Genomic DNA, 26,852 nt, shown 5'->3' with positions numbered 1-26,852 from the left:
TGTGTGGGAAGGTTGAAGTTATTAAGGCTTGTGATTTCCGATGTATTCCAAATATGAGAAGTGGAAAGAAGTGGAATTTTTTTCTTATAATTTGTTTCTATTCATTGGTGCTAAACATTGATGTCTTATTGTTATTGGTGTCAGAGGCTTGATAGAGAGGGGGGAGAGAGAGGGAGAAGGAGAGTAAAATAGATTGAAAAAGTAAGACAGGAAACAAACAGAAAAGAAAAAAAGATTAACTAATTATTTAATTCAAAAAATGAGAAAAAACTCTAAAAGTGTCTATATACATATACATAATATGTACATGTATATAGACACTTTTAGAGTTTTTGCTCATTTTTAAATTGTATATATATATATATATATATATATATATATATATATATATATATATATATATATATATATGTATATATATATATGTATATACACAAAATAATATAATAGCTACACGAATAATAAATAACTAAATAATAATAATAAAAAGAGGGAGGGGGGAGTCTGATGCCTAAATTATGATTGTTATTTCCTGATTTCTGCTCACATAACATGACGACCTGTAACACCTTTTTTTTTTTTTTTTACTACAACACTAAACAAAAACAATCCCATTTGAAAAAGGGAGCTAAAAGCAGCAGGATCATGCATTCACAAGCTTTTGAAAATAACTAATTTTTGAATCAACATAATGCTGTTTGAAAGTGACTCTGTGGCATGAAATGAGGTGATGTGAATTGTTTCCATATCTGTTAAAGACATGTTTATTTCAGTGTGTGCTTTTCTGTCAATGAGTAATACTTACGAGCAAAAGTAAACCTGTTCTTAAAGTTTGATCATCATGTGCTGCTGCATGCTCCTGAAAAAGTCTGTGTCTCTAACGATATGCAAACGATATGCAACCTTGTTCTATCTAATGTTTTCTGACTTCCTCTTCTCGTCGTCCTTCTCCATCTTTCTCTTTCGTCTGTTCTTGTTCTAAAAGTGAGCCCGCTAAGGTTGAGCTCTCAGCGATGGAGGCGGACCCGGCGGGCAGCAGCGATCGGGACAGGAGCGCTCGGAGGCCTCGACGCTACATCACTCCAGGAGACAACCGCACGTCGGAGAGGTTTAGGACTCAGCCGATCACGTCTGCAGAGAGGCTGGAGTCAGATCGGTAAGAGAGGGGCTGCAGAAGATGGAAGATGGTTGTAGATTTATGTTAAGATCATGTTAATCATCTTTTCATGCTTTATGTGTATTTGTGGTTTCTGCAGGTCTCGTTTGAGCCCAACACAGCTGCAGGATCCTGAAGGTAAGCTCAAACTTTTTCATGAATGCTCAAAGTATCTGCATGCATTTTTGTTTTTATATAAGGAACATTTTGTGACATTTTTACATAAAGTTGAGGTAAAAGATTAAGTTTCATGCAACAGAATTCCCCGTTTTCCACTCATTAGATGGAGAAACACTGGATGACAGAGCCAAGATGAGTGTGGCTGCTAAGAGGTCTCTCTTCAGGGTAAACATTTCATCTTAAGATCTCTTTCAGAAGACATATTGTGCACCTGCAAGTTTAATTAGATACCTTTGTTTTGGAACTTGAAATATATCTAATATGAGCTTGATTTTTCAAAAAGATAATATTTTCCTGACATATTCTTGCAGGAGCTGGAAAGAACATCAGAAGGAGGCGTTCCCAAACCACGCTCTCGAAACGCTGCGATAGAAAGACGTCTGAGGAGGGTTCAGGATCGCTCGCACACACAACCGGTCACCAACAGAGAAGTGGTCAATGCCTCAAGGTAGGTGATACAATTGATATATCCTCTTCTCCTTTTCTTCCCCCTCCTCTTCATGCCATCCTCTGACCCCTTTGTCATCTTCCTTTGAGTCTTAACCTTTCATCACCTTCTGCTATTTTCTTTGCTTTGCATTCTTAATTCCACCTCCTCCTTACCTCGTTGTCTTCACTTCAAAGTGACCCTGCCACATCTTCACAACCTTTGGCCCTCAACACTAATGCAGCTCGTGTCCCGAGCCCCACTGGTGTCAGCACCAGTATAAGGTACAGTACAGCAGGGCTGCTTACTTACTGTGTGTTTCTGTGCTGTGTATGTGTTTGTGCATTCATATTTAGTTTGTGTGCATCTTATTACATCAAACCATCAATCAGACTTTATTTATAAAGCACTTTAAATACAGTGACATTGTTACACAAAGTGCTGTACATAAAAATAGTGCAAGTAATATTAAATAAATACAAATAATATATTTTATTTATATAGCGCTTTTTAAGACACTCTCAGACACTTTACAAATCACAATAATAGTTATGAAATATAATTTTGTTTTAAAAGAAGAAGACCAGACCCAAAGCCACCCCACAATCCATATGGGGGTACACAGAACATGATATATAAAATAATAATAATAATAATAATAACAATAATAATAATAATAATACTAATAATAATAATAATAATAATAGTTATTATTATTATTATTATTAATAATAATAATAATAATTATAATTTATAATAATAATTTATAATAACAATAATTATTATTATTAATAAAAACAATTAATAATAATAATAATAATATAACTATTATTATTATTATTATTATTATTATTAATAATAATAATAATAATAATAATAACTATTATTATTATTATTATTATTATTGTTATTCTTATTATTGTTAATATTATTTTATTCTTATTATTTATTATTATTGATAATAAAAAAAAATTCTTATTAATAATGATAATAACAATAATATAATACAATTAAAAATAAGAAAAATTTGATCATTATAACAAAAACAAAAACAATAATAGTAATGATAACAATAATCCTAATAACTTAATAATAATAATACATATTTTAAAAAATCATAATCATAGAAATTGAAAATAACTAAACAATAATAATAATAATGATAATAAATAATATTAAGATAAATAAATAATAATATTAAATCAATTAAATAGATAAAAAAAGAAGTTGCCGATGAACTAAAGAAACGCTGTCATTAATGAGGAAATACTGGAGTAAAATAATATGTTAAATCTCAATATTGGAAATGAAACTCACAAAAATTAAATAGATTTATAAAATAATAAAACACTAAAATATTTAACCAGTAAAAGAAACTAAGATGCTACGCTGAAAGTAATTATTAAAATAAATAAAACAGATTAAAACAAAATAAAATATTAAAAAATGTGGATTGAGAATCTGTAAAAATCAGAAGATGAAATTTCATCTAATAATCCACAATAAGGCAAGGCAAGGCAAGGTGACTTTATTTGTATAGCACATTTCATCCATGAGGGCAACTCAATGTGCTTTACATTAAAACATTAAATGCATTGGAAACATTCAGACAGGCATAAAAGAACACAATTAAAATGACAAATACAATAAAACAGAAAAGAAAAGGAAAATTGGAATATATTAAAAAATTACATTAAGCAAGTTAAAATGAGCTAAGATGAGAAAAAAAAAGTCATTAATAAATGAATAAATGAAAATCAGAGATAATCTGAATTGATAATATACATATATGTGGAAAATAATTTAAAATATCACAGTATATGACTAAGATAAGACTCAGATATAGGCTCACATTTTACCACCCATGGAACGCAACAGAATCTGGATCAACTTCATTTCAGTATCAAGGCTCTTCAGTGAATATATTTCTATTGTTTTTCAGAAACTGAGCAGATTATTTATGTTTTTTAGACTCTCCTCTTAATGAATCAAAGTTTATTTTTGAGTGGACTCTTTGCTCTCACACCATAGATTGAGAAAGCAACAGAAATCTAGCACCATGGCCACTTCATTACAGACGTACACTTGTTTCCTTCAGTGAACTCAATCTGTCCTCTGCACTAATCCTGAACTATGTAAATGCACCTCCAAGATATTACACTCTCTGTCTCCCTCTTCTGGCCGCAGTGCTGACCTGCTCCTCCAGCTCATGTTACCTTGTTATTTCTGCCCCCTCATGTGCCGCTCCTCAGCCGTGTGCACCTTATAGGGGAAGGAAGTTGGTGTTTACACAATAGCTCATCGAGCGCTCTCCATGTCCAGTTTACAAGCAATCCTTCTGGCAGTGTATCTCCCGGGCAGGTCACAGGTGTCAGCAAAGAAATAGGTGACAGATCTTATGAAAAGGTCAGAGGTCGAGACAGTTAAAGCCCTCTTCTTGTCATGTGTTCACGTGTCCTGCAGTTTTTTTACCACCCCTGGTTTAGCTTTGCACACTGCCTGATGATCTCTGATACCCCCCCTGCAAACATCCAGGATCATCTCTGTCTCTGTGCCTGGAAGCTGACAGAGCTGACACTCTGTATGTGTTTTTGTTTGATACCTTGAGACTCCATGTATGGTCCATGCTTTAATTGATGACCCTGATGCTGTGATTGTGAGTGGAGACCATAGACTTTATATTAAAATGGATGCATGAATGTTCACTGACTGTGGAGCCAAAAGAGTTAGAGCTCCCCCTGCTGACGGCAGTATAGATCATAAACCCCACCTCCTACATGTTTTTTTTTTTTTAAAACTTTATACATAGAAGGTTTTCAACATTTTAGACAGATACACAACATAAGGTATAAAAATATAGAATAAACATCAGTTGTCACATCTGAATGTCAACTCCCTTTCCCACCCAACACCCATTACAAGGCCATTTAACAACAAAATGATGATAATAATAATAATAATAATAATAATAATAATAATAATAATAATAATAATAATAAAAAATACATACATAAATAGATAATAATAAAATAAAATAATGATGATAATGAAAAATACATAAATAAATAGAAAAATAAAAAATGAAATAAAATAATAACGAAAAATAAATGTTTCTTTTTTTTATTATTTTACTTTTAACTTTTTAGATAATTTAACAAGCCAAACAATGATAATCAAACAAGGGCTCAGACATGTAATTAAATAAATAATAATAATAATAATAACAATAATAATAATAATAGTAACAATAATAATATAATAATGATAATAATAATAATAATAATAATAATAAAAATAAAAATAATAATAATAAAAAATAATAATATAATAATGATAATAATAATTATAATATAATAATAATAATAATAATAATAATATAATAATAATAATAATAATAATAATAATAATAATAATAATTATTATTATTATTATAATAACAATAATTATAATATAGTAATGATAATAATAGTAATAATAATAAATAATAATAGAATAATAATAATAATAAAAAAAATAATAATAATAATAGAATAATAATAATAATAATAATAATATTATTATTATTATTATTATTATTATAATGATTATTATTATAATGATAATAATTATAATGATAATAATTGAATGAACAAAATAAAAAGTTAAATAAATAAATACATAGAAAACACACGAAGAACATTTTAAATAGTAAAAAAAGATTAATTGAAAAATAACTTAAATTAAAATATTAAATTAAGAAAAAAATTATATAAATATACATACACTGCCTCCTCTATATTAACAAAAAATAAAACAGAAATACACGTTGAATATTGAATATAGTTTCTGTCATTATAGTTTGATCTTATCAGGGCGATTTATGTCCAAGTGTTCATTTTTCTGAGAAGTTAAGTTTAAATTATTTAATTGATGTTAAAAAAATATTTGATTGACAGCTCTGTTGACCAATGATTCTTCAGCAGCGTTCTGTACTAGATTAGCAGAGGAGAGGAGCCAATACAAGAGTCATTAAACCCTCCAAAGCCATGAGTGTCTGTTTCAAATCAACTCAAGAATCAGGTCTGCTGTGGACTGGACCCACCTGAGGGATTTGTGAAGTGTTATCTGTAATTTAAATGCATGTTTTGGTTAGCATAAAGGATTTGACGCTCCACCAGCAAGGTATCTTGGCTCTACTAGCGCAATATGTCAGCGCCAGTGGAGGCGGTCTTTTGGCTTCACATCGAGACATAGAGACAGGTTCAATGTCTTAAAAGGTGGAGGACTGAAATGATAGCATGCTGATTGTTCTCCTTGAAATGAAGAGTCTGTTATACTTGCCATATAATGAGAACTAAGTAAAATGCCCATGGGATTTTGCACATTGTTCATGGCATACAAGAGTCTTATTCTCTATAATACTGTCAAAAATCTTCTATCTTAAAAACTAAACTTCCTATGTTTACTGATGCACTCCAAGGAAACAAAGACTCTTTCATATTCGGGTCCAAACGACACTTCAACTCTGAAATATCTGCTGACCTAAAGCTGCAGTGTTGACAACATCGCATGCTTTATTGCTTAGAGAGGATTTTAAATAAAGTACTTTGCACATGTTTTTCATAAGCCTGATGCGTAGGAGAGAAGAGTCCATCCAAGAATGCAAGTCAACTCCCACACACTGTCTAACATGCAAAAAGAAATAGACTCATCGGCACACCAGGTTTTCATGCTGAAACAGGAAACCAATCAACTGATGCTTGTAAGATAGACAGTGTGCATGAGTTTACATGCATCATTATTATTTTTAAGCAGCTGTAAAAATAATAATGTTTGTTCAACACATTGTCCTCAAGATGACTTTCACCCTGACTTACCCGCTGATTTCACCTCCCAGCAATCAGGCCTCGTCCCAGCCCGGCTCAACCAACCAGGACCCGGAGAAGGAGACCCACGAGCAGCAGCAGCAGCAGCAGCAGCAACAGCAACAACTAGCTCAAGCTTTCCCTGCTGGGCTGGAGGGCGACGGGCATGAGCCACTTTCTGACGAACCCGACCTCTCCACTCTCAGCTTGTTCGAGAAGATGGCTCTCTTCAACCGCCTCTCTCTGACGACAGGCAAGCCTGCAGAGGGCGCTCGAGGAGACACCCGGCAGCGGAGGGCTCAGACCCGCTTTCAGACTCAACCCATTACACTGGAGGAGGTGGAGCAGGTAAAAACAACGATGTCATGTCTCAACAAAATCAAAAAGATGAGCAGTTTATTTGAATAAAATGAGAAATACACACAAGATAAAGTAAGATCTTTTATTGCTTTGTGGACTCTGAGGAAACTGACAGTCAACACGGTGAAGGAAAGAAGTTTCTGAGGCACATTTAGACCCACTTGCTAACTTTTGTTGCATTTGTCCCTAAATCCCCAAATAAAAGTGACTTCATTTAAAAGATGTAATGCTTTCTAGGAGAATAGGAAGTGCAGGAAGAAATGATAATAGGAAGTGCAGACACAGACATTTAGCGTGCTGAATAATAAGCATCATAAGAGAGTACTGATGTAGTCTGGTAGAACAGATGTGGGGGATACGTGCCAGAAAAAATTTAGATTAACAGTCCTGCATGTTAGGATTATTCTGATGTTAGATCTCGAAACAGGCCCGAAGCAACAAACGAGTCACTTCCAGGTCAGTTCCATCGCAGCCAGGGTTAGGCAGTGCACCAGTTTCCTCTGGAGCGTGAGGGATGAACGGCATTGTTCCCTTTGCAGCTGGACGACTCTTAGATTCAGCAAGTAGAGCAGAGGTCGCCCAGTTTACTTTACTTTTGCTTTTTGATTGACAGAGACGACAAAAGATTCATATATGGAAGCTCAAGTGCAGAACCGTCAGAGATCAGTATTCAGGACAATCCATCCACGTGTTTCCTCATTTTGCTGCAGTTGATGACGTTGTTGATGGGGGATAATCATCTAATGTGTAATCACCTCACACAGATTTATTACCCTCTATGCAGAAATTGCATTTATCATAAATTAACTCTATAAGCTCTTAGACTTAGACAACTTTGAAATCCTTAAAGAGACAATTTGTTGCACAAACACATCAGACAAAAAAGGTCTATTTCAACCAAGAGTTCCAGAACTACTTTCCCCTGAACTAAAAGGTTCCTGTGCCCCCAGCGTTGTCTGCGTTTCGCTGAAGTCCCGGGTAGATTGTGTAAATCAGGCCAGTGACGTATGGAGAAAAAAACAGTAAATGCACTACACCACCAGACCAGTAGAGGGCAATAAAACAAAGAGGAATGCCATTCATCACAGATGACACCATAGAAGCAGACGGACAGGCAGGTATCATTATAAGCAACACAACAGTTAGCCTGTTAGCATGAAGAGACTCAGCTGGTCTGTTTTAGATGGTGCTATATTTCATCACAGATGGATTCACTGAATCAACACGTGAGAGGAGATAAGCGCGAGTAGCAAAGACGTTTCAACACGGCTTTAAAATCCTTTTGAACTCAAAAAGCCGTGGCAGAAATCGCCCCGTGTTTTGGTTTAAACAGCGACCCTGTTAACTGGAGACTTTCAGCCGGATGCATCCCTCATAAACGTCTTTAGACAATCATTAAATATCTGATGAGGATATTTTGAAATCTTAATAAAAACTAAACTAGTTTGCATTCCCAGGAACTCCCTCTGTGTTTCAACAGCTGTGTAAACTCCACAAACACTGACACGTTCAGCTGAAGGTCTCCAGTTTACAGGGTCACTTTTAAAAGCGGAACACCGGGAGAGACGCATTCATGGTGGGCTGAGAGAAGACTACTGTTACAAGCTGCTAAATCAAGAGAATCACAGCTTCTTCTTTTGAAAAGTACACACACATACAAAAAAGAACGAACAAATAAAAACTAATGAAAGAAAGAGAAATCAAGTGAATCACAGATGTGTGTGATGTTATTGTGGACGGAGGGAGGAATAAAAACACTGCGGTTAATCTACCAATCAGACACGTTCAGCATTGCAGGCCCTGCACCCTGAAAGTCCCGGGACCTTTGAAAAGTACTACGCCCCTAGCAGGGGCTTTTTAGGGGGGAGATTATCTACCCCTGAACTAAATGTAGACCCTGGGGTCACCAGTCAAAACGCAGTTCCTGTGGTTGAAAAACGCCTAAAGACACATATCCAAATAATCCACAGCAGCTGATTAGAGTTGATACCCACTGTAAAATAAGAATTGAATGAACTGAATCTCAAACAGATGGAGTATTAGATGTTTTTAAAGGTGGATGTCTTAAACAGTAAGTTATTAATCACCGCTGTCCACACAGGAGGCTGAACCGCCAGTTACCTCTGAAGTGTGTAACGGTGACTTAGACGCCAATCAGAGAGGACATGTAAGAGCCTGCTGCCCGTGCAGAATGATCCTGCTAGAGACTGAATGAACGTCAGCCAGTGTCTAGTGTCGCCTCGTCTTGGCTGCTGCTTTTTTAGCGTCTCTAAATGCAATGTGCTGCTCTTTGAAATGAGTAAGAGGTAGATATTACTGCAGAGTCTAAGGCGGCTTGTATGTTTCTTGTAGCTCCTTACTCTTGCAGCTTCTGTGACATGCTTGTTCGCTGCATAACAAGCATGGTGTCATTTGAGTGCATGCTGGTTTGTTCAGGCTTCCTCCAGAACCGGAATAAACCAGCAACAGAAATGCTCGTCTAGGGAACGTGTATGTGCATTGATACGTCCTTGATGCTGACTGTGAATGGAGTGAATGGGGGACAATACAAAGTCATGTACTTCAACAACAATAATGGAGCTGCTGGTGAGAGAGATCAGGAAGACTTGAAGCTCTGATCTTTTAAGCTTCGTTATAGATTATTTATTTGCTGCCTGAACCTGAACAATGGCATGCCTGTTTATTTTCCTTCAAGAAAAGAAGGGATGTTTTACACACACATTTTAGAATGTGTGGGTGCAGGGCAACATGAAAATAGCAGCAAAGAAAAGAACACAACCATGCACACACCCTGTTGGTGCTTCGTGCTACAGACACTTTAAAAATCTGAAAGGTTTGATGCTACAAAACCAACATCACCTTATATCCGAGCATCAAACATGATCACTTTAAGTGTTTATGATAAAGCTGCAGACTTGTCTTTTTCATACTCAAAGTACATTTATCGTTACATCGTTGTGTTGCAATTGATTTATTACTATCACAATAAAAATAGTAATTATAATTATTTTTTTATAGAGCACTTTTCAAAAACTGGGTTACAAAGTGCTTTACATGGTATTAAAATAGAACAAGCATGTCATAAAATCACACAAGGCTAGATCAAGAATAAATCATATTTTAAATTCCTTTAAAATAGATATTTTTAAAACAGTTAAAATCTAGTAAATTTTTATTCCAGCTCTAGTTTCAATGATCGAAAGCTCAGATTTATTTCAGCACATCAAAAGAAGCTTCCAGGTTTTATTTAAAGGTGACATATCACGTTTTTTTCATCAACATATATTGGTCTAAGAGGTCCCCAAAACATGTCTTTAAAGTTTATGCTCAAAAAAACAATTTGAAATCAGATTTTGGTCTGCCTGAAAAACCCTCTTCTTCAGACCTCCTCAGAACACTCTGTTTTCTCTCTGACCACGCCCCCTCAGGAAGTGGATGTGCCTTGGCTGTCCAGCACGTTGATCTAATGTTTACATGTTGGCTGAATATACACGGCTGCTCAGAGATCACGTTTCTTCAACCCTCTGAATCTGATCCAGAATCTGATCCTGACGGAGAGGCGCCTGTATCAGGACCTTTCTGAAGGATTGGTCACAGATTTAGTGTTTCTTGTTGTTTTATTTGTCAGTATGTCGACGTGTGTCTTGGTACACAGCTACGAACATGTAGCTATGTGGCTATGCTAACTAGCGCTAGCACTTATCCATGACAAATAAAAATCATCCACTAGATCTTCAAATCTGCAGACGTGGGGAGTCAAACCGACCTCTACAGCAGGACCTTTCTGAAGGATTGGTCACAGATTCTGTGTTTTTTGTTGTTTTATTTGTCAGTATGTAGACGTGTGTCTTGGTACACAGCTACAGCTACAGCTACGACATGTAGCTATGTAGCTATGCTAACTAGCGCTAGCACTTTTCCATGACAAATAAAAATCATCCACTAGATCTTCAAATCTGCAGACGTGGGGAGTAAAACTGACCTCTAGCAGAAAGGCAGCAGGACCTTTTCTGAAGGATTGGTCACAGATTCTGTGTTTCTTGTTGTTTTATTTGTCAGTATGTAGACGTGTGTCTTGGTACACAGCTACAGCTACGACATGTAGCTATGTAGCTATGCTAACTAGCGCTAGCACTTATCCATGATAAATAAAAATCATCCACTAGATCTTCAAATCTGCAGACGTGGGGAGTAAAACCGACCTCTGTGTTTATTAAGTCAGCCTACAACTAGCATGCCTCCCTCCTAAGCTCCTTGTTAGCACACATGTGTGCAGGTAATGAAAAACGGAGGAGGGGTTGAGTTGTATTTTATACAGTCTATGGGCTGAACAAGCTCCGAGCTCTGACTCCGTGACAGACCGGATATTGTTGTTACGTAACAAAAACACTGAAGTCTGAAACGGCTCGTTTCACACACATTTACAGAAAGGTGGAGAAATCAGAACAGGGGCAGAATGGATTCTTTTCATTCTCGGGGGGTTTGTAGACATGCCAGGGACACATATTTCAGGTAGAGAACCATTACAAAGTCCATTTTGCATGACATGTCACCTTTAAAGTTATCTCACACAAACTTTTTTGTTATGTGAAAGCGTCAAAAAGTTTTGACTGCATACTCAACATATCAATTAAGCTCTTTTCATACTAACTATGAAACTAAGTGCTCACCATAATAATAATAATAATAATAATAATAATAATAATAATAATAATATTTTATTTATATAGCACTTTTCAAAAACTGGGTGTCAAAGTGCTTCACAGAAATGTAAAGCACCATGAAGCAATAAAAAAACTTAATAGCATTCAGACTTATAAAACAAACTCATAAAATCAGAGTTAGAATAAAAGCTTTCCTGTAAAAATGTGTCTTGAGTAATGATATAAAACAAGGCACTGACTCTGCAAGTCTGATCTCCTCTGGTAGGCTGTGCCAGATTGTGAAAGCTCTGACTGAAAAGGCCCTGTCCCCTTTGGTTTTCAGTCTGGACCTTAGAACAGCTAGCAGAGATCTCAGACTGGTTCTCCTGCTTCATAGGGGGATGAAAATAGCAACACATTTTGAAAACTGAGACAGGAAATTAAATAACCAATACGATTCAATTATTAACAATAATTATAACTACAGCAGTGGAAACAGAAACATGACAGATGGTTGCAGCATCCTTTCTTGTTTTGTTTTGTTCTTTTTAAGGAGCCTTTTCGAACGTCTGACCGGGGGCTGCAGATGGAAATGAGCCTTTTGGTTGACACGGGCATATTTACAGAAATATTGATTAATGTGTACTGTCCCTTTAAAATAAAAATCAATGAAAACAAAAAAATAATACATATAATTCAATAAAAAAAAATTAATAGTCAATAAAAATAAAAAAGAATCAATAAAAATCAATAAAAATAAATAAATAATGAATAAAAATCAGTAAAAAGTTAAAGAAAAAAAATGAAACCAGGCTTTTTAATTACTCTGAACTAAATTAGATTAAATTAAAGCATTTAAGTGTGAAGTTGAACATTTCTTTTTAAAACATCTGTTCAAATAAACACAATAAAAAATGTCCCTGAAAGTCAATTTTTGACATTAAATAAACAAATGTTGATATTTCTTAGAGGTCTAAATGTCCACGTTTTCATTTAATCAGTTAAAAAAACACAACAAATTAAAAATAATCATACATTTATTCTACCATGACATTATCATGACTTATTAATGTCTGTAGTGTGTGGTGATGAAGTCTCTGATGTCAGTCCTCATATCCCTCTCTCCTCTCTGACTTTATTTCTGCTGTTTCAGCTGAAAAACGGTGATGACATCAAACTGGAGCCCCTCTCCGCCTCTCTGGTCCGCTCTGTGGCAGCCGTCACCTCCCAAGCCTCAGTCACCGCTGTAACCGTCCTGCCAGGCAGCAGCGGTGTCGCTGATGATGACTGTCTCCATCCTGGGAAGTCCACCGCCACCACCACCGCCACCCCCTACATCCCTGCCCAACAACAGGCGTCCAACACCGCGAGCCACCAGGAGAGGGCGGTGAGGTATTTCTCTGTGAACCAGAGTGGGGACCCGGGCCACCCAGAGTCTAAGCTCAACTCCTCCCCTCTCCTACTTGATAGCCAAGAGAGAGTGGGGGCTCCTCTTGCTCCCACCTCCTCTCCGAGTCACAGGCAGCAGGGGGAGAAGGCGGAGGAAGGCTGGAGAGAGCGCCAGGAGGAGGAGGTTCGGGGGAGACAGCAGGGAGGAGCCAGAGAGGACAGCCAAGACGCTACTATTAAGGGAAAACTCCACTCCCCCGACAGGGACCGGGAAGGCAGGCAGCGGCAGCAGCATCCCCAGCCTCAGCACTGGAGGGGCGAGTCAGAGCCTCTGCCCAGCTGGAGAGCCGCAGACAGAGACTCCCAGGAGAATAGGGACAGAGCAGAGGGCGGAGGAAGAGGAAGAGGAGGCTACCTGAGAGAGACAGCTCACATCGCCTCCGCACAGGAGCCGGAGAGGAGCGGCGGAGGCAGGAGCCAGGCTGTCATCACAGGTAGGAGGCTTACTCTGAGAAAGAGATGGAGAGTGAATGTTCAAAAAAGAGGGATGAGGTAGGAGGAATGAAAAGAGAGAGAGAAAAGGGAGTGACAAAAGAACAGAGGAAGCAATGTCCACTGAAGGACCTGTTCTCATTATCCTTATTGTCTTATGCAGCGTGCTCCCACGCATGATCGCCTTCTGCTGGCTGCACACACACTTTTCCCAGCTGGGGGTATTTGATTTGGCTGACACAGAGAGCTTGTGTGTGTGTGTGTGTGTGTGTGTGTGTGTGTGTGTGTGTGTGTGTGTGTGTGAGTGTGAGTGTGTGTGTGAGAGAGAGAGAGAGAGAGAGAGAGAGAGAGAGGGAGACAGACGTCTGAGGGTGCATCTAATTAGCATATTTCTCCATTCATTTGCTTCATGGCTCTCTTTGTCTGGGACCAGGAAGCCCCTTCCTGACAGGCAGTTTGTCACCTAACAGGCGTCAAATGGTCTTAAATCGAGCCGTGTGTGCTCGCCGCCGCCGTCGCCTTTTAAGGGGCTGTGGTCTCCTTGCAGCACATTACGCCCATGGGGTTTGGTCGTGCTCATGCTACAGAATGAAGGACCTGACCTGTTTTTATGTGCTAATGCAGAATGTGTCCAGGGGTGGTCTTCTCCCATGCATGCACACAAACTGCACTCTGTGACAGTGTGGGTGCAGAACAATTGGCCGGCACTTCCATGAAGCAGGTAGAGGACTGGGAGGACACAATGGAAGCCTTGTCTGCAGGCTGTACTCTTATTTAGTTCTGCATGGGTTGATCTTCACTTAAGTCGAGCCCATTATACCTCAGTATCATGAGGCTGGAGGGACTTGCATTGACTTACACTAATTCCCCTGGGGACTTAACCACTACATGCCTAACACCATCCCATACCCTGACCTTAACAAAAGACGGCCATTAAACCTGAGACACTGTGGGGTCCAGTGCTTTGCCCTACATGGGGCCCCAAAACGTGACCATGTGAATAGATACTGTATTTGTCCCCTCAGTCTTAAAGATACGGATACACACAGCAGCATACACGGCCATAACATGTCCTCTCTGCAGGAGCTGCTGCATGTGTGCAGGTGCATGCATGTGAAGCAGATTATGGTCACTTCTATTGCATCCAACTACTAAATAAACCTACATTCATTGTTCAATCAATCAATCAGACTTTATTTAAAAAGTGCTTTTCATACAATGACATTGTAAGACAAAGTGCTGTACATAAAAACAACTTCAAATAGAATAATATATAAAAATAAAAATAAAAATATAAAGACTCCCCATCTTAATCCCAACCCCAACCCGACCCCAAACCCATCCAACAATCCTAAGGTTAAAAACACAATATATGCAACAATAATACTAATAATAATCAGAATAATAATAATAATATTAATGAAAATAGAATAAATTAATTAAAAAATTAAAAACGCTCTTATGATATCTTAATGAAGAAACACTGGAGGAAACATAAGATGTTAAAACTCAACACAGGAAATTAAAATCACCAAAATAAAATAAATTACTAAGATAATAAAACACTAAAATATTAAACCATTAAAAGAAAATAAGATGCTATACTTAAAATAAATAAATAAATTAAATAAATAAATAAAAAGTGACTAAAATTTGAACTAGATAATAAATACATAAAGTAAGGTGAAATAAAACTGTTATAAGAATGAAACTCGGTTAAAGAGACACTAAAAAGGTCGGTCTTGAGTTTGTTTTAAAAATGTTGATGCTCTGTGCAGCCCTCAGATCTTCAGGTAGGGTGTTCCACATTTGTGGGCCGTGATAATAAAAAGCTGCCTCGCCGTGAGTCTTTGTTCTAACTTTTGGTACCATTAAAAGTCCACTACCTGAAGACCTGAGGGCTCTCACAGGCTCATATGATAAATCTGATAAATAAGGAGCGAGACCATGAAGAGATTTAAAAAACAATAAAATAATCTTAAAGTCTAAAAGATTCTTGAAGCCAAGCGGAGACTTTAAAATTGGTTGTTCCTACACACTCTTCTTTAGTGACTCTTTTGATGCCCATATATGGTTTTTCCTACCATATAGTGCGACATAACTTACACACTTACGCGTGACCTCAAAACACCTGATCAGTTTGCAAACCTCAGTGAAATGAACAGCGTGTTCCCGACAGTCGTCCCTTGAACTTATTGGGGAATAATAAATGGCCTTCTCTAACGCTATTTCCTCTACCTCTACTAGGTCTCTGACTGACACAAGCTAATAAAGTTGGACCCCAAAGGAGTAAAAAGGATGCATATACATCTCGTTCTTAATACTCTGTGCAATCAAACCAAGCACACCTTAAAACGTCTATGAGGTAATTTCCATTTGCATCAATTTCGGCCTCCAATATATACAACATGGTAGTTTTAATCTTGTTGTTAATCCACTCCTGTACCTGCGTAAGTAGTTTCATCCTAGTTTCAATGTCAACAAAGGCTGTCCCTGCAGTGTGATGTAATTGACTTTGTCTAACACCTACACTACCAGTCTAAAGTGTGGACACACCTTCTCATTCAATGTTTTTTATTTATTTTAATTATTTTCAACATTGTAGATTAATACTGAAGACATCAAAACTATGAAATAATCTGGTTTAACCATAATCTGGATTACAACAGTAGTCAAATAGGGGTATCCATTGTGTACTAACCCTACCTCTGAACAACACAACTGATGGTCTCAAACACAGTAAGAAGGCAAGTCATTCTACAAATGAACTCTTGACAAGGCTCATGTTCATTAGAAACCATTCCAGGAGACCACTTCATGAAGCAGACTGAGAGAATACCAAGAGTGTGCAAAGCTGTCATGAAGGAAAAAGGGGTCTACTTTACAGAATCTAAATTATAAAACAGATTCTGCTTTGCGTAGCATAGTTTTATGTATTTGGTGTTAATCTACAGTGTTTACAATAATTAAAATAAATACAAACCCTTGATTGAGAAGGTGTTTCCAGACTTTTGACTTGTAATGTAGCTGACAATGTTTACAAGCATCAAAAATTGATACACATGAATTATCAGTCTTGTCGCTCATGGCCTTGTTTGCTTCTTTAAGTCCTAAACTTTGACTTCAGTCAGCTTCTTAACTCCTCACAGGAGCTTTAATTAGGTGATCAACTCAAAGCTCCTGTGAGGAGTTTTTTGCTGGTTATAAAACTAAACAAAATTAACAGTGATGCCTCTGTATGACCCACAAAAGCAAACAAAACCATCACTCAACAAGTATTAATATTTCTATTTTATAATTTTCAATGTCTGTAAACGCTGTGAGGGGTCGGTGTCCGACAAATGATTTACAGCACTCTGAATTAAACCTCAGGGAGAGTGATACAGTTCACTGTCAAAAGAAAGCAGGATAATATTTTTTTGTTAAAAATACAACTTAAGCATGTACAGGACAAAATCAACAATTATGTAATGTACCACTTTGTCCACAGGGGGCACCAAAATTTACACAAACCAGAAGTTCCTCACAGGTGTCTCAAACAATACAGTTATTTTCAATGCAACCCTTGAGTTTCTAGATTAAAGCATGTATTTCCACAATGTTCATCTTTATTTTGAACTATACTGTACATCTACCTTACAAAGCCCGGTTGTACAGCTATATATACATGGCTTGGGTACAGGCATACATCCACAGTGAGAGCGCCCCTAAAACTGACTTCAGTAACAAAAACACAGCGCCATCTAGACATTGCTCCTCTAATAACTTGACTTTGCAACTTCTTTGGAAATCAGGTTTGTCCTGCAACCCTCTCTTAAACCCTTCTGTCTTTACCACAGGGGTACAGGTACAGGTTCATCAGACAGGCTGCAGACTTTCAATCAAAGATAAATGTAGTTAAAGAAGATAGATGTTCAAAGCTGCTCGCTGTTTTATGGCAACAAAAATAATAAATAAAAACAACATACAGGGGCGTAGTTTCTCTAATCTATAGAAGTGCAAATGCCAATCATTAACCTTAATCTTGTGAGCCTGTGGTCAGTGACGGAATGCGCCCTCACCACCTTTGGAAGACAAATAAAATGCACCAAAATTAACAAACTGTGTCAATAAAAATAAAGTAAAATGTTGCGCCGAGTTTTCCACGAAATGCTACTGCAGATCTCTCACAATTAAAGCCTCAAAATAAAGGGACCCTATCCACTTATATTCAAGGGTGCTACTGCTTTTGGCAAATACAATAGTGCTGACTTTGTATAAACAGAGGTATGATTTAACTGAAACAGTTCAAACAGGAGTGTGTCAAAATAAAGTGAAATGGAAAGGTTCGCCACTATTACAAGCCTGCCTCAAATAAAGGCCTGATACCTTCTGCAGGTAAAAGAAACAAAGGTTCCAGTCTTTGTTTAAGCAAGCAGTCTTTGAGTTTTATGAGATAACATAAAGCTTTTTTTTGTCTTTCAAAGAGAGCATTTCTTATTAAGTTCTGTACTCTTTTCTTTCAGACTCGTTGGATCATCCTGCTCCACTGAGACCGCTGGTAGCTGTAGTCTCATCCAGAGCAGTATCTCACGTCTCAAGCAGCCAGCAGCAAACACCAGTCCAGCCCCCTGCCACTCTTCCAAAACCCTTCACACATCAGCCTCCTCCAGCCCCACCCAAACCTTCATCAGACCTCCAATCTCACCCCCAGCCCCCACCGACATACCCCAAACCGTTCACTCAGCCCCCTCAAATCCCTCAAGCTCCGCCAAAACCTCAGGGATTCGTCCAGCCTCTCCCCAAGCCTTTCTCACACACAGCTCCTCCGCCTCCACCCAAACCCCAGGTGCCTCCACAAACACCACCCAAACCGCAATCCTTCCCTCAACCACTGGTCAAGTCCCAGTCCATGCCTTTGGACCACATCGAGGACTTCAGCAAACATAGTGTCCATTCTGGAGATCTGCTGTCCCCCACAGATTCTGGAGACCTGCTGTCTGACGGCATGTCCAGCAAACAGATGTCCATCAGGGAGAGGTACTATTATTATTATTATTATTATTATTATTATTATTATTATTATTATTATTGTAATTATTATACTAATATTATTATTTTACTATTATTATTTTACTATTATTATTCTACTGTTATTATTATTATCATTATTATTATTATTATTATTATTATTATTATTATTGTAATTATTATACTAATATTATTATTTTACTATTATTATTCTACTATTATTATTCTACTGTTATTATTATTATTATTATTATTATTATTATTATTATTATTATTATTATTATTATTATTATTATAATTATAATTTGTATTATCATCATTATTAGTATTGTTATTATACTATTATTAATATTGTAATTATTATACTAATATTATTATTTTACTATTATTATTCTACTGTCATTATTATTATTATTATTATTATCTGCTATCATTTTTTATTATTATTCTACTATTATAATTAGTTTTAACATTATTATACTATTATTATGATTATATTATTATTATTATTATTATTATTATACTGTTGTTATTATTATTATTGTACTATTGTAATTTTAAGTACCATTATTTTTATTGTTGTTATTTTTATAATTATAATTTTTATAATTATTATTATTATTATTATTATTATTATTATTATTATTATTATTATTATTATTAATAATAATAATAATAATAATAATGATCTATTATTTGTCATAGTAATAGCAAACCATGTCACCACTCAGGTTCTGCTTCTGTTGCACTCTTTGCCAATATAATAAAACAGCCTTTACATAATTTGAAGATTGCAAAAAATACACAAGAGTTCCAAAAAAATCTAAACTGAGCAAATTTTTCTGACACTGTCAGTAAAAGCTTCTTATTCGTGGCTGGCTGCACATGAAATATGTTGATCCTGTCGGGCATTTCATCAAATTTGGTAACTGTTATTGTGTAATGCTCGGCTTGTGTGTGTGTCTGTGTTTATTCCGCCGTACAAAGCCCTTGCAAGCTGGGAACATTTCCCACCAAGGCCACAGGGACACAGGATCATTTGGAGGAAAATCTTAGTAAAATTATAACATTTGAATTTTAATCCAGGCACTTTTTTTAAGCAAGGAAGGTAGGTTTATTTATGAAACACCATTCATACAAAGAAGAATTTACAGTGCTGTCAACAGTAAACAAACAGAGCAATAATCATTTTTAGAGCATTGGAAGAAACACAAAACAATAAGACAATAGAATACTAAATATTCAAATATATTCAGAGTTTTTGCTTTCATTTAATTTTAGTTTCAGTCAACTCACATATTGATCAAAACTTATTTCAGCAGCAGAGCATTGTTTGTTTTTGGCCTCAGGGCTCTGAACCTCGTCACTCCAGTTAGATTAGGTCCTCCTCTATTACAAGCCTGCCTCAAATAAAGGCCTGCCTCAAATAAAGGCCTGCTACCTTTTGCAACTAAAATAAATCAATGTTTCCAGTCATTATTTGAGCAAACCTAGTCTTTGAGTTTTTTAAGAGCACTTGAAGCTTTGCTTTGTCTTTTAAAGATAACATAGATTATTAGATGTACTCTTTTCTTTCAGATATATTGGATCATCGTAATTATCTCTACCAAGATCACACATTTTGTGTGGCTGATAGTTTTCTTAAGCTGACTGCTTCAAAATGGTGTTAAAGTATGGCCATCATAAGATCAGATAAGATAAGATGAGATGAGATGAGATGAGGTGAGATAAGATAAGATAAGATAAGATGAGATAAGATAAGATAAGATAAGATAAGATAAGATGAGATAAGATGAGATGAGATGAGATGAGATGAGATGAGATGAGATGAGATAAGATAAGGTATTACTTAATTGATCCCCGGGGGGAATTCAGTTGTTGCAGCAACCCAAACACAAGTACAATCAAGAAAAAGTCTCAATTAGTAAAATAAAATAAGTAAAAATAAAAATAGATAAATAAAGATAGAATACACTTTAGATATATACAAATGTTACAAATTTAATTTATATAAGTACAAATGTTACAAATGGATTAAATAGCAGTAATTACAGGCAATATTAAAAATGTTTCAATAGGGACAGGTTGACATGGTGTGATTATGGTTTGGCAGTGATGAACAAAGTACACAGCTTCATTACTAAGGTCAAAGTATAGATCCTCCATGTTAAATATTACTCCAATACAAGTAAAAGTTGCTCTGTCAAATTATTACTTAAGTTAAAGTCCTGGAGTACTTCCTTTTAAAAATACTGAAGTATTCAAAGTACTCCTTAAAATATCTTAAAACATTGTATTTTCACAAAGCATGAGGTCAGTCAAGAATAAATAGGAGTACATTCTGTTACATTCTGTTTATTTAGAAATCATTACTTGAAATCTCTAAAAACTACCATGTGATAATAACAGACACTAAGTTACTCCAAGAACAGACACCTTAGTTTGAAATGTTCATCTGGAGTTAAAGAAACGTTACGTAGCTCAACACGCTCTCTCAGGTTGGACAGTGAATGTTTGTTTGTTTGGGCAGAGTGGGAAACAAGGAGAACATTTCAAACCATACGTATCATTCTTCATTTCAAAAACCTCTAACACGGGCTGAAGATATGACCATGGGTGCACAGGTGGAGAATTAAAGCCATCATTACCACCTCTACATGAACTGACTGATCTGAGTGATGCTCTGTGTTTGCTCCACGTTCAACCGTGGAGACGCACGATATACAGGTACGACTAAACCACTGAGACAAACAGAACTTCACAAACACAGTTTACTGTCTTAGGATCAGATTTCAGAAAAGAGAAGGACATTTGTGAGCTGACTTCAAAGATAAAGTAGTGAGTAACTAGAGCACTGACAGAAATGTAGTGGAGTTAAAAGTACAATAATTGTCCTCTGAATGTAGTGGAGTAAAAGTAATAAGTACCCCCAAAAAATAATACTGAAGTAAAGTACAGATACTCAAAAAATGTACTTAAGTACTGTACTCAAGTAAATTTACTCAGTTACTGTCCACCACTGTGGTTTGGTAATGACAGATTAAGCAATATAATAAATAAATATGGGTATGTAATATGATCGTTAGTTGTAATAAACAATAATAATGTAATATAACATAATATAATATGATAAAGATAATTATATAATTTAGTGTAATATATGCAATCTAATGTCATCAGCAGTCAGAGAGTCAGTACGAGATGAGATGATGGAGTGTGACAGACAATACAGGGATGGTATGGATCTGTTCGGGGGGGGCGGCGTGGCGTCAGTTGTCAGCGTGATGCAGTCTGTGGCCTCCATTACTGTTGAACAGTCTGATGGCGGTGGGCACAAAGTAGCGTCTGAAGCGTTCAGTCTTGCACCGTGGTGGGATGATGCGTTGACTGAACGAGCTCCCCATCAAACCCGGACCTCCATCCAACAGGGAAAATGTTCTGTTGTTTACAGATAATCAGATGTTTTATTCACTGTGATGAATTAAAGGCTGATCTCAGATGAAAATTCAGGGTTTAATGTGCTCCTTAAATCCTGCAGAGTGAAGCTGCAGGCACAAGTCAACCTTAATCCCATTCACAGATCCAGGATCCAATCAGAGCTCACTGCTTACAAGGTGAAATCTAAGATGTCAGCAAAGATTAGTCACTTACACAGATTCCTGCTGGAGCTTCATAGGTTTACAGACAGAATCAGGGAGGAGTCACTGTCTGCCTGATCCTATACAATATAGGTTGAATCCTCCCTTCTTTTATATTTGGAGGTGACAGAGGTTTAATTTTAGTCACGTAGTGTTTCTCCTCCCTGTCTGCAGAGAGCTCATGTGGACTGTTTGAATCCTCTGAGGTTTGGTCAATCCCTCATATTGCCCTCATTTCTGCCCTGTCCACACTCAGGGAGCAGAGATGACATACTTTTTGTTACCCCTCAGCCATCCGTTATCAGCGCTGTGTAGAGCTTTTTTTTTAACAGCCAAGTTCAAGCTCGCTGTGGTGCAGAAATCCCTGACCTGGTTTTTCACCCTTGAAGGAGTTTCATACCTCTGTGCCTGCGACAGCCAGGCGGGAGGAATTATGTTTCCAGGTCATGCGTCTGTCTGTTCCTTTCTCCTGAACGCAACATTTCATACATGCATGGAGGTCTTCTTTTTTTACTCGAGGTTAAACTGATCAGATTTTGTTGGTCAGAGGTCAGAGGTCAAGCTTACAAAGACCTTAAGACCTCATAATTCTTTGCAAATCAGTCCTCTGAAGAAATGCATGTAAAGACAACTGGAATCAAACATTCAGTCAGTTTAGTGATAACATCAATTTTGCGAAACAAATAACATCATTAATGTTTTATAGTACCTTCAAAGCCTTAACTACTGTTGAATAAGAGTCACTGGGATATTACAGGCAGTCAGTTCTTTGGGGTGTCCCACAGAGAGAGAGTTTACACCGTCCTCCTCCATAAATGTCCACAATGTTCAGTTTTTGTGCAGCTGTGTAGCTTGTACACATTAGGCATTACACCTAGTGTATTTATACCAGGCGTTTTATCCAATAGTTGACCCACATACAGTTTATACATTTACAGTGATGTGTCTGAGAATTGACTGGCTGCAGAGCCTAAACTCACATGACAGATCTGTCAGTGGAATCGTGAAGTTGAGGTGTAATCCCAAACTAAACATGTGTTCAGGGTTGCTTCTCAGTCCGATATCAATCAATCAATCAGACTTTATTTATAAAGCGCTTTTCATACAATGACATTTGAACACAAAGTGCTGTACATAAAAACAACTTCAAATAGAATACATTTTAAAAAAAGAAAGATATAAAAATAAAAAGAACCTCCATCCTAATCCCAACCCCAGCCCCGACCCCAAACCCTCCCCACAATCCTAAGGTTAGGAACACAATATATGCAACAATACTAATAATAACAATAAAAAATAAAATCCATAAATCAATAAAAAAATAAAAAAGAAGTTGCTCTCATGATATCTTAATGAGGAAACCCTGGAGGTAAAATAAAATGTCAAAACTCAACACAGGAAATTAAACTCACCAAAATAAACATTTCTAAGATAATAAAAGACTTAAATATTTAACCATTAAAAAAAGATAAGATGCTATACTTAAATGAAATGAAATAAAATAAAAATAAATAAATGAATAAAATAAAATAGAATACAATAAATAAAAGTGTCTAAAATATGAGATTATAAATAAAAACAGATAATAAAAAACAAAAAAACAAATATTAGATAATAGATAAATAAATAAAAGAATAAATAAAGTAAGGTGAAATAAAACTGTTATGATAATAAAATTCAGTTAATAGCAAGACTAAAAAGGTTGGTCTTTAGTTTGATTTTAAAAATATTGATGCTCTGTGCAGCCCCTCAGATCTTCAGGTAGTGTGTTCCACAGACATGATGGATTTTATGATGATAAAAGGCACCCTCATCGTGGGTCTTTGTTCTAGCTTTGGTACCAGTCCACTAAAAGAAGACCTGAGGGTCCTCGCTGTCGTGTGAGTCAAGCTGTCATTTAGTGTCGTATTAAAACGCCTTCTATGTTGTTTTGTTGCCAGGGTGGCTCTGCTGAAGAAGAGCGGCGAGGAAGACTGGAGGAACAGGATCAACAAGAAACAGGAAGTGGTTAAGGATGCGTCCACCGAGCAGCAGACTCAGCTGAAGGAGAACGAGCAGACCAGTCAGAAGAAGGTGAGTCTGATCCAAACGCAGGCTGCAAATGATCTTATAAGACGTGTAAAAGAAGTGTGTACCATGCCAGGATTTCTACACCCCCGATGTGATCTGAACATAAATTAATATTTAATGCCTGTTTGGTGTAGGTTTCACAGTGAGTGATACATTCAGCTGTTAGAAGAATGCAGGATGAGATATTTGTGACTGGAAACACTACTTATACTGTACATGAACAGGACGAGAGCTGCGAAGAGGTTAGAGGTCACACTTTGTCCACAGGGGGCGCAAAAATGTTGCAAACTGAAAGTTCCTCACAAAACTGACTCAATGAGCATCACTCTGTTTGAAAAGGATCAATCAAACATGATGGAGAGGATACACTTGTTGTTCAAATGTTCACTGAAATAAATTGAGAAGTATTGTGATTGGACTCTGGAGTGCAACCTGTGAAGATCGCCCCCTGCTGGCCGTTGAAAAGCAGTGTTAACTTTTCCCAGCTATTTTAGATTTAGTCTTTGTCTTTAGACGAAAATGCCCGTTTTAGTCCTATTTTAGTCTTTTCAGCCCTTTTTAGTCTAGCTTTAGTCTTACATGTCTAATGTAGCACCAAACTGGAATTAATTAAGTTTGAAACACACCTTTTTACGCTTATAGCGGCAAAAACAGCAAATAGTAACGTTCCCAGTTTGGTCTTTGTCGCTGAAACACACCGGGGGGTACAAATCATCAAATGAAAGTGAGACAGATGCATGGAGGCGGGGAGAGCTGGTTCACACAGCACACCTGCTACAGGTAGAGACCAAGCTAACACTGCTAACCCTCAAATAATAACGCAGCCTGTCACAGGAATGGATCGCTGTTATTTTTAAAGATTAGACGCACAGCGGGGGGAAACATGGATTTTGAATGTTTACTAACGTTTTTGTTTCATCATCCTGTTAACAAAAAAACATACTTTGTCTGAGTCTTTACCATCAGTGATGCACTTTAGATCGTCTTCGACATGAAAAAAAGGGTCATTGATGAACATTTATCGTCATTAACGACATTAACATTGTTGAAAAGAAGGTTTAAAGATACAGTTCAGTATTTTTGAAGTGGGGTTGCATGTCACCAGTTTTTCAAAAATTAGGTAAATTAAGTGGCAGATTTGGCCCCATCTGCAGAACACTGTAACCTAGCTTGTGCGCTGTTTCTCCCTGGAGTTTAACATTAAAGGTGACATATCATGCAAAATGGACTTTTTAATGGTTCTCTACCTGAAATATGTGTCCCTGGCATGTCTACAAACCCCCCGAGAATGAAAAAAATCCATTCTGCCCCTGTTCTGATTTCTACACCTTTCTGTAAATGTGTGTGAAACGAGCCGTTTCAGACTTCAGTGTTTTTGTTACGTCACAACAATATCCGGTCTGTCACAGAGTCAGAGCTTGGAGCTTGTTCAGCCCATAGACTGTATAAAATAATACTGAATCCCTCCTCCGTTTTTCATTCCCTGCACAAATGTGTGCTAACAAGGAGCTTAGGAGGGAGGCATGCTAGTTGTAGGCTGTCTTAATAAACACAAAGGTCGGTTTTACTCCCCACGTCTGCAGATTTGAAGATCTAGTGGATGATTTTTATTTATCATTGATAAGTGCTAGCGCTAGTTAGCATAGCTACATAGCGTAGCTGTAGCTGTGTACCAAGACACACGTCGACATACTGACAAATAAAACAACAAGAAACACAGAATCTGTGACCAATCCTTCAGAAAAGGTCCCGCTGCCTTTCTGGCAGAGGTCGGTTTTACTCCCCACGTCTGCAGATTTGAAGATCTAGTGGATGATTTTTATTTGTCATGGATAAGTGCTAGCGCTCATTAGCATAGCCACATAGCTACATCTTCATAGCTGTAGCTGTGTACCAAGACACACAAGAAACACTAAATAAGTGACTAATCCTTCAGAAAAGGTCTCGCTGCCTTTCTGGCAGAGGTCGGTTTTACTCCCCACGTCTGCAGATTTGAAGATCTAGTGGATGATTTTTATTTACCATGGATAAGTGCTAGCGTTAGTTAGCATAGCCACATAGCTATATGTTCGTAGCTGTGTACCAAGACACACGTCGACATACTGATAAATAAAACAACAAGAAACACTAAATCTGTGACCAATCCTTCAGAAAGGTCCTGCTACAGGCGCCTCTCCGTCAGGATCAGATTCTGGATCAGATTCAGAGGGTTGAAGTAATGTGATCTCTGAGCAGCCGTGTATATTCAGCCAACATGTAAACATTAGATCAACGTGCTGGAGAGGGGGCGTGGTCAGAGGGAATACAGAGTGTTCAGAGGAGGACTGAAGAAGAGGGATTTTCAGGCAGACCAAAATCTGATTTCAAAGTGTTTTTTTGAGCATAAACTTTAAAGACATGTTTTGGGGACCTCTTAGACCAATATATATTGATGAAAAAAGCGTGATATGTCACCTTTAAAGGGTCCGAGAGCGCCGGCATACATTGTGTCTAGTACAATAACTTGTGACTTGTAACTCATACAACCCTACTTCAAATATATTGAACTGTCCCTTTAAGGCACTGAAACATTTGTCCCTTGTTGGACTCCTATCATGAAGGTTATTCCACATTTTGCATCCTCAGATTCAGTGTCTTCTTCTT

At 37.0% G+C, this 26,852-nt stretch overlaps 1 protein-coding gene across 1 annotated transcript in view; it reads left to right on the top strand.

Annotated features, from left to right (window-relative positions):
• The window catches only part of LOC117826709 (supervillin-like), a 75,389-nt gene that overhangs the window by 21,335 nt on the left and 27,202 nt on the right, over positions 1 to 26,852 (top strand). The window contains exons 8-16 of the mRNA XM_034702966.1: positions 986 to 1,156; positions 1,257 to 1,294; positions 1,440 to 1,501; positions 1,648 to 1,784; positions 1,961 to 2,047; positions 6,640 to 6,955; positions 12,764 to 13,493; positions 17,997 to 18,510; positions 24,080 to 24,212. Coding sequence (XP_034558857.1) covers positions 986 to 1,156; positions 1,257 to 1,294; positions 1,440 to 1,501; positions 1,648 to 1,784; positions 1,961 to 2,047; positions 6,640 to 6,955; positions 12,764 to 13,493; positions 17,997 to 18,510; positions 24,080 to 24,212 — 2,188 coding nt within the window. The remainder of the gene's footprint in view (positions 1 to 985; positions 1,157 to 1,256; positions 1,295 to 1,439; positions 1,502 to 1,647; positions 1,785 to 1,960; positions 2,048 to 6,639; positions 6,956 to 12,763; positions 13,494 to 17,996; positions 18,511 to 24,079; positions 24,213 to 26,852) is intronic.

Source organism: Notolabrus celidotus, chromosome 15 (assembly GCF_009762535.1).
Source record: "Notolabrus celidotus isolate fNotCel1 chromosome 15, fNotCel1.pri, whole genome shotgun sequence".
Taxonomy (NCBI): Eukaryota; Metazoa; Chordata; class Actinopteri; order Labriformes; family Labridae; genus Notolabrus; species Notolabrus celidotus.
This window is presented reverse-complemented; position numbering and strand designations above follow the sequence as displayed.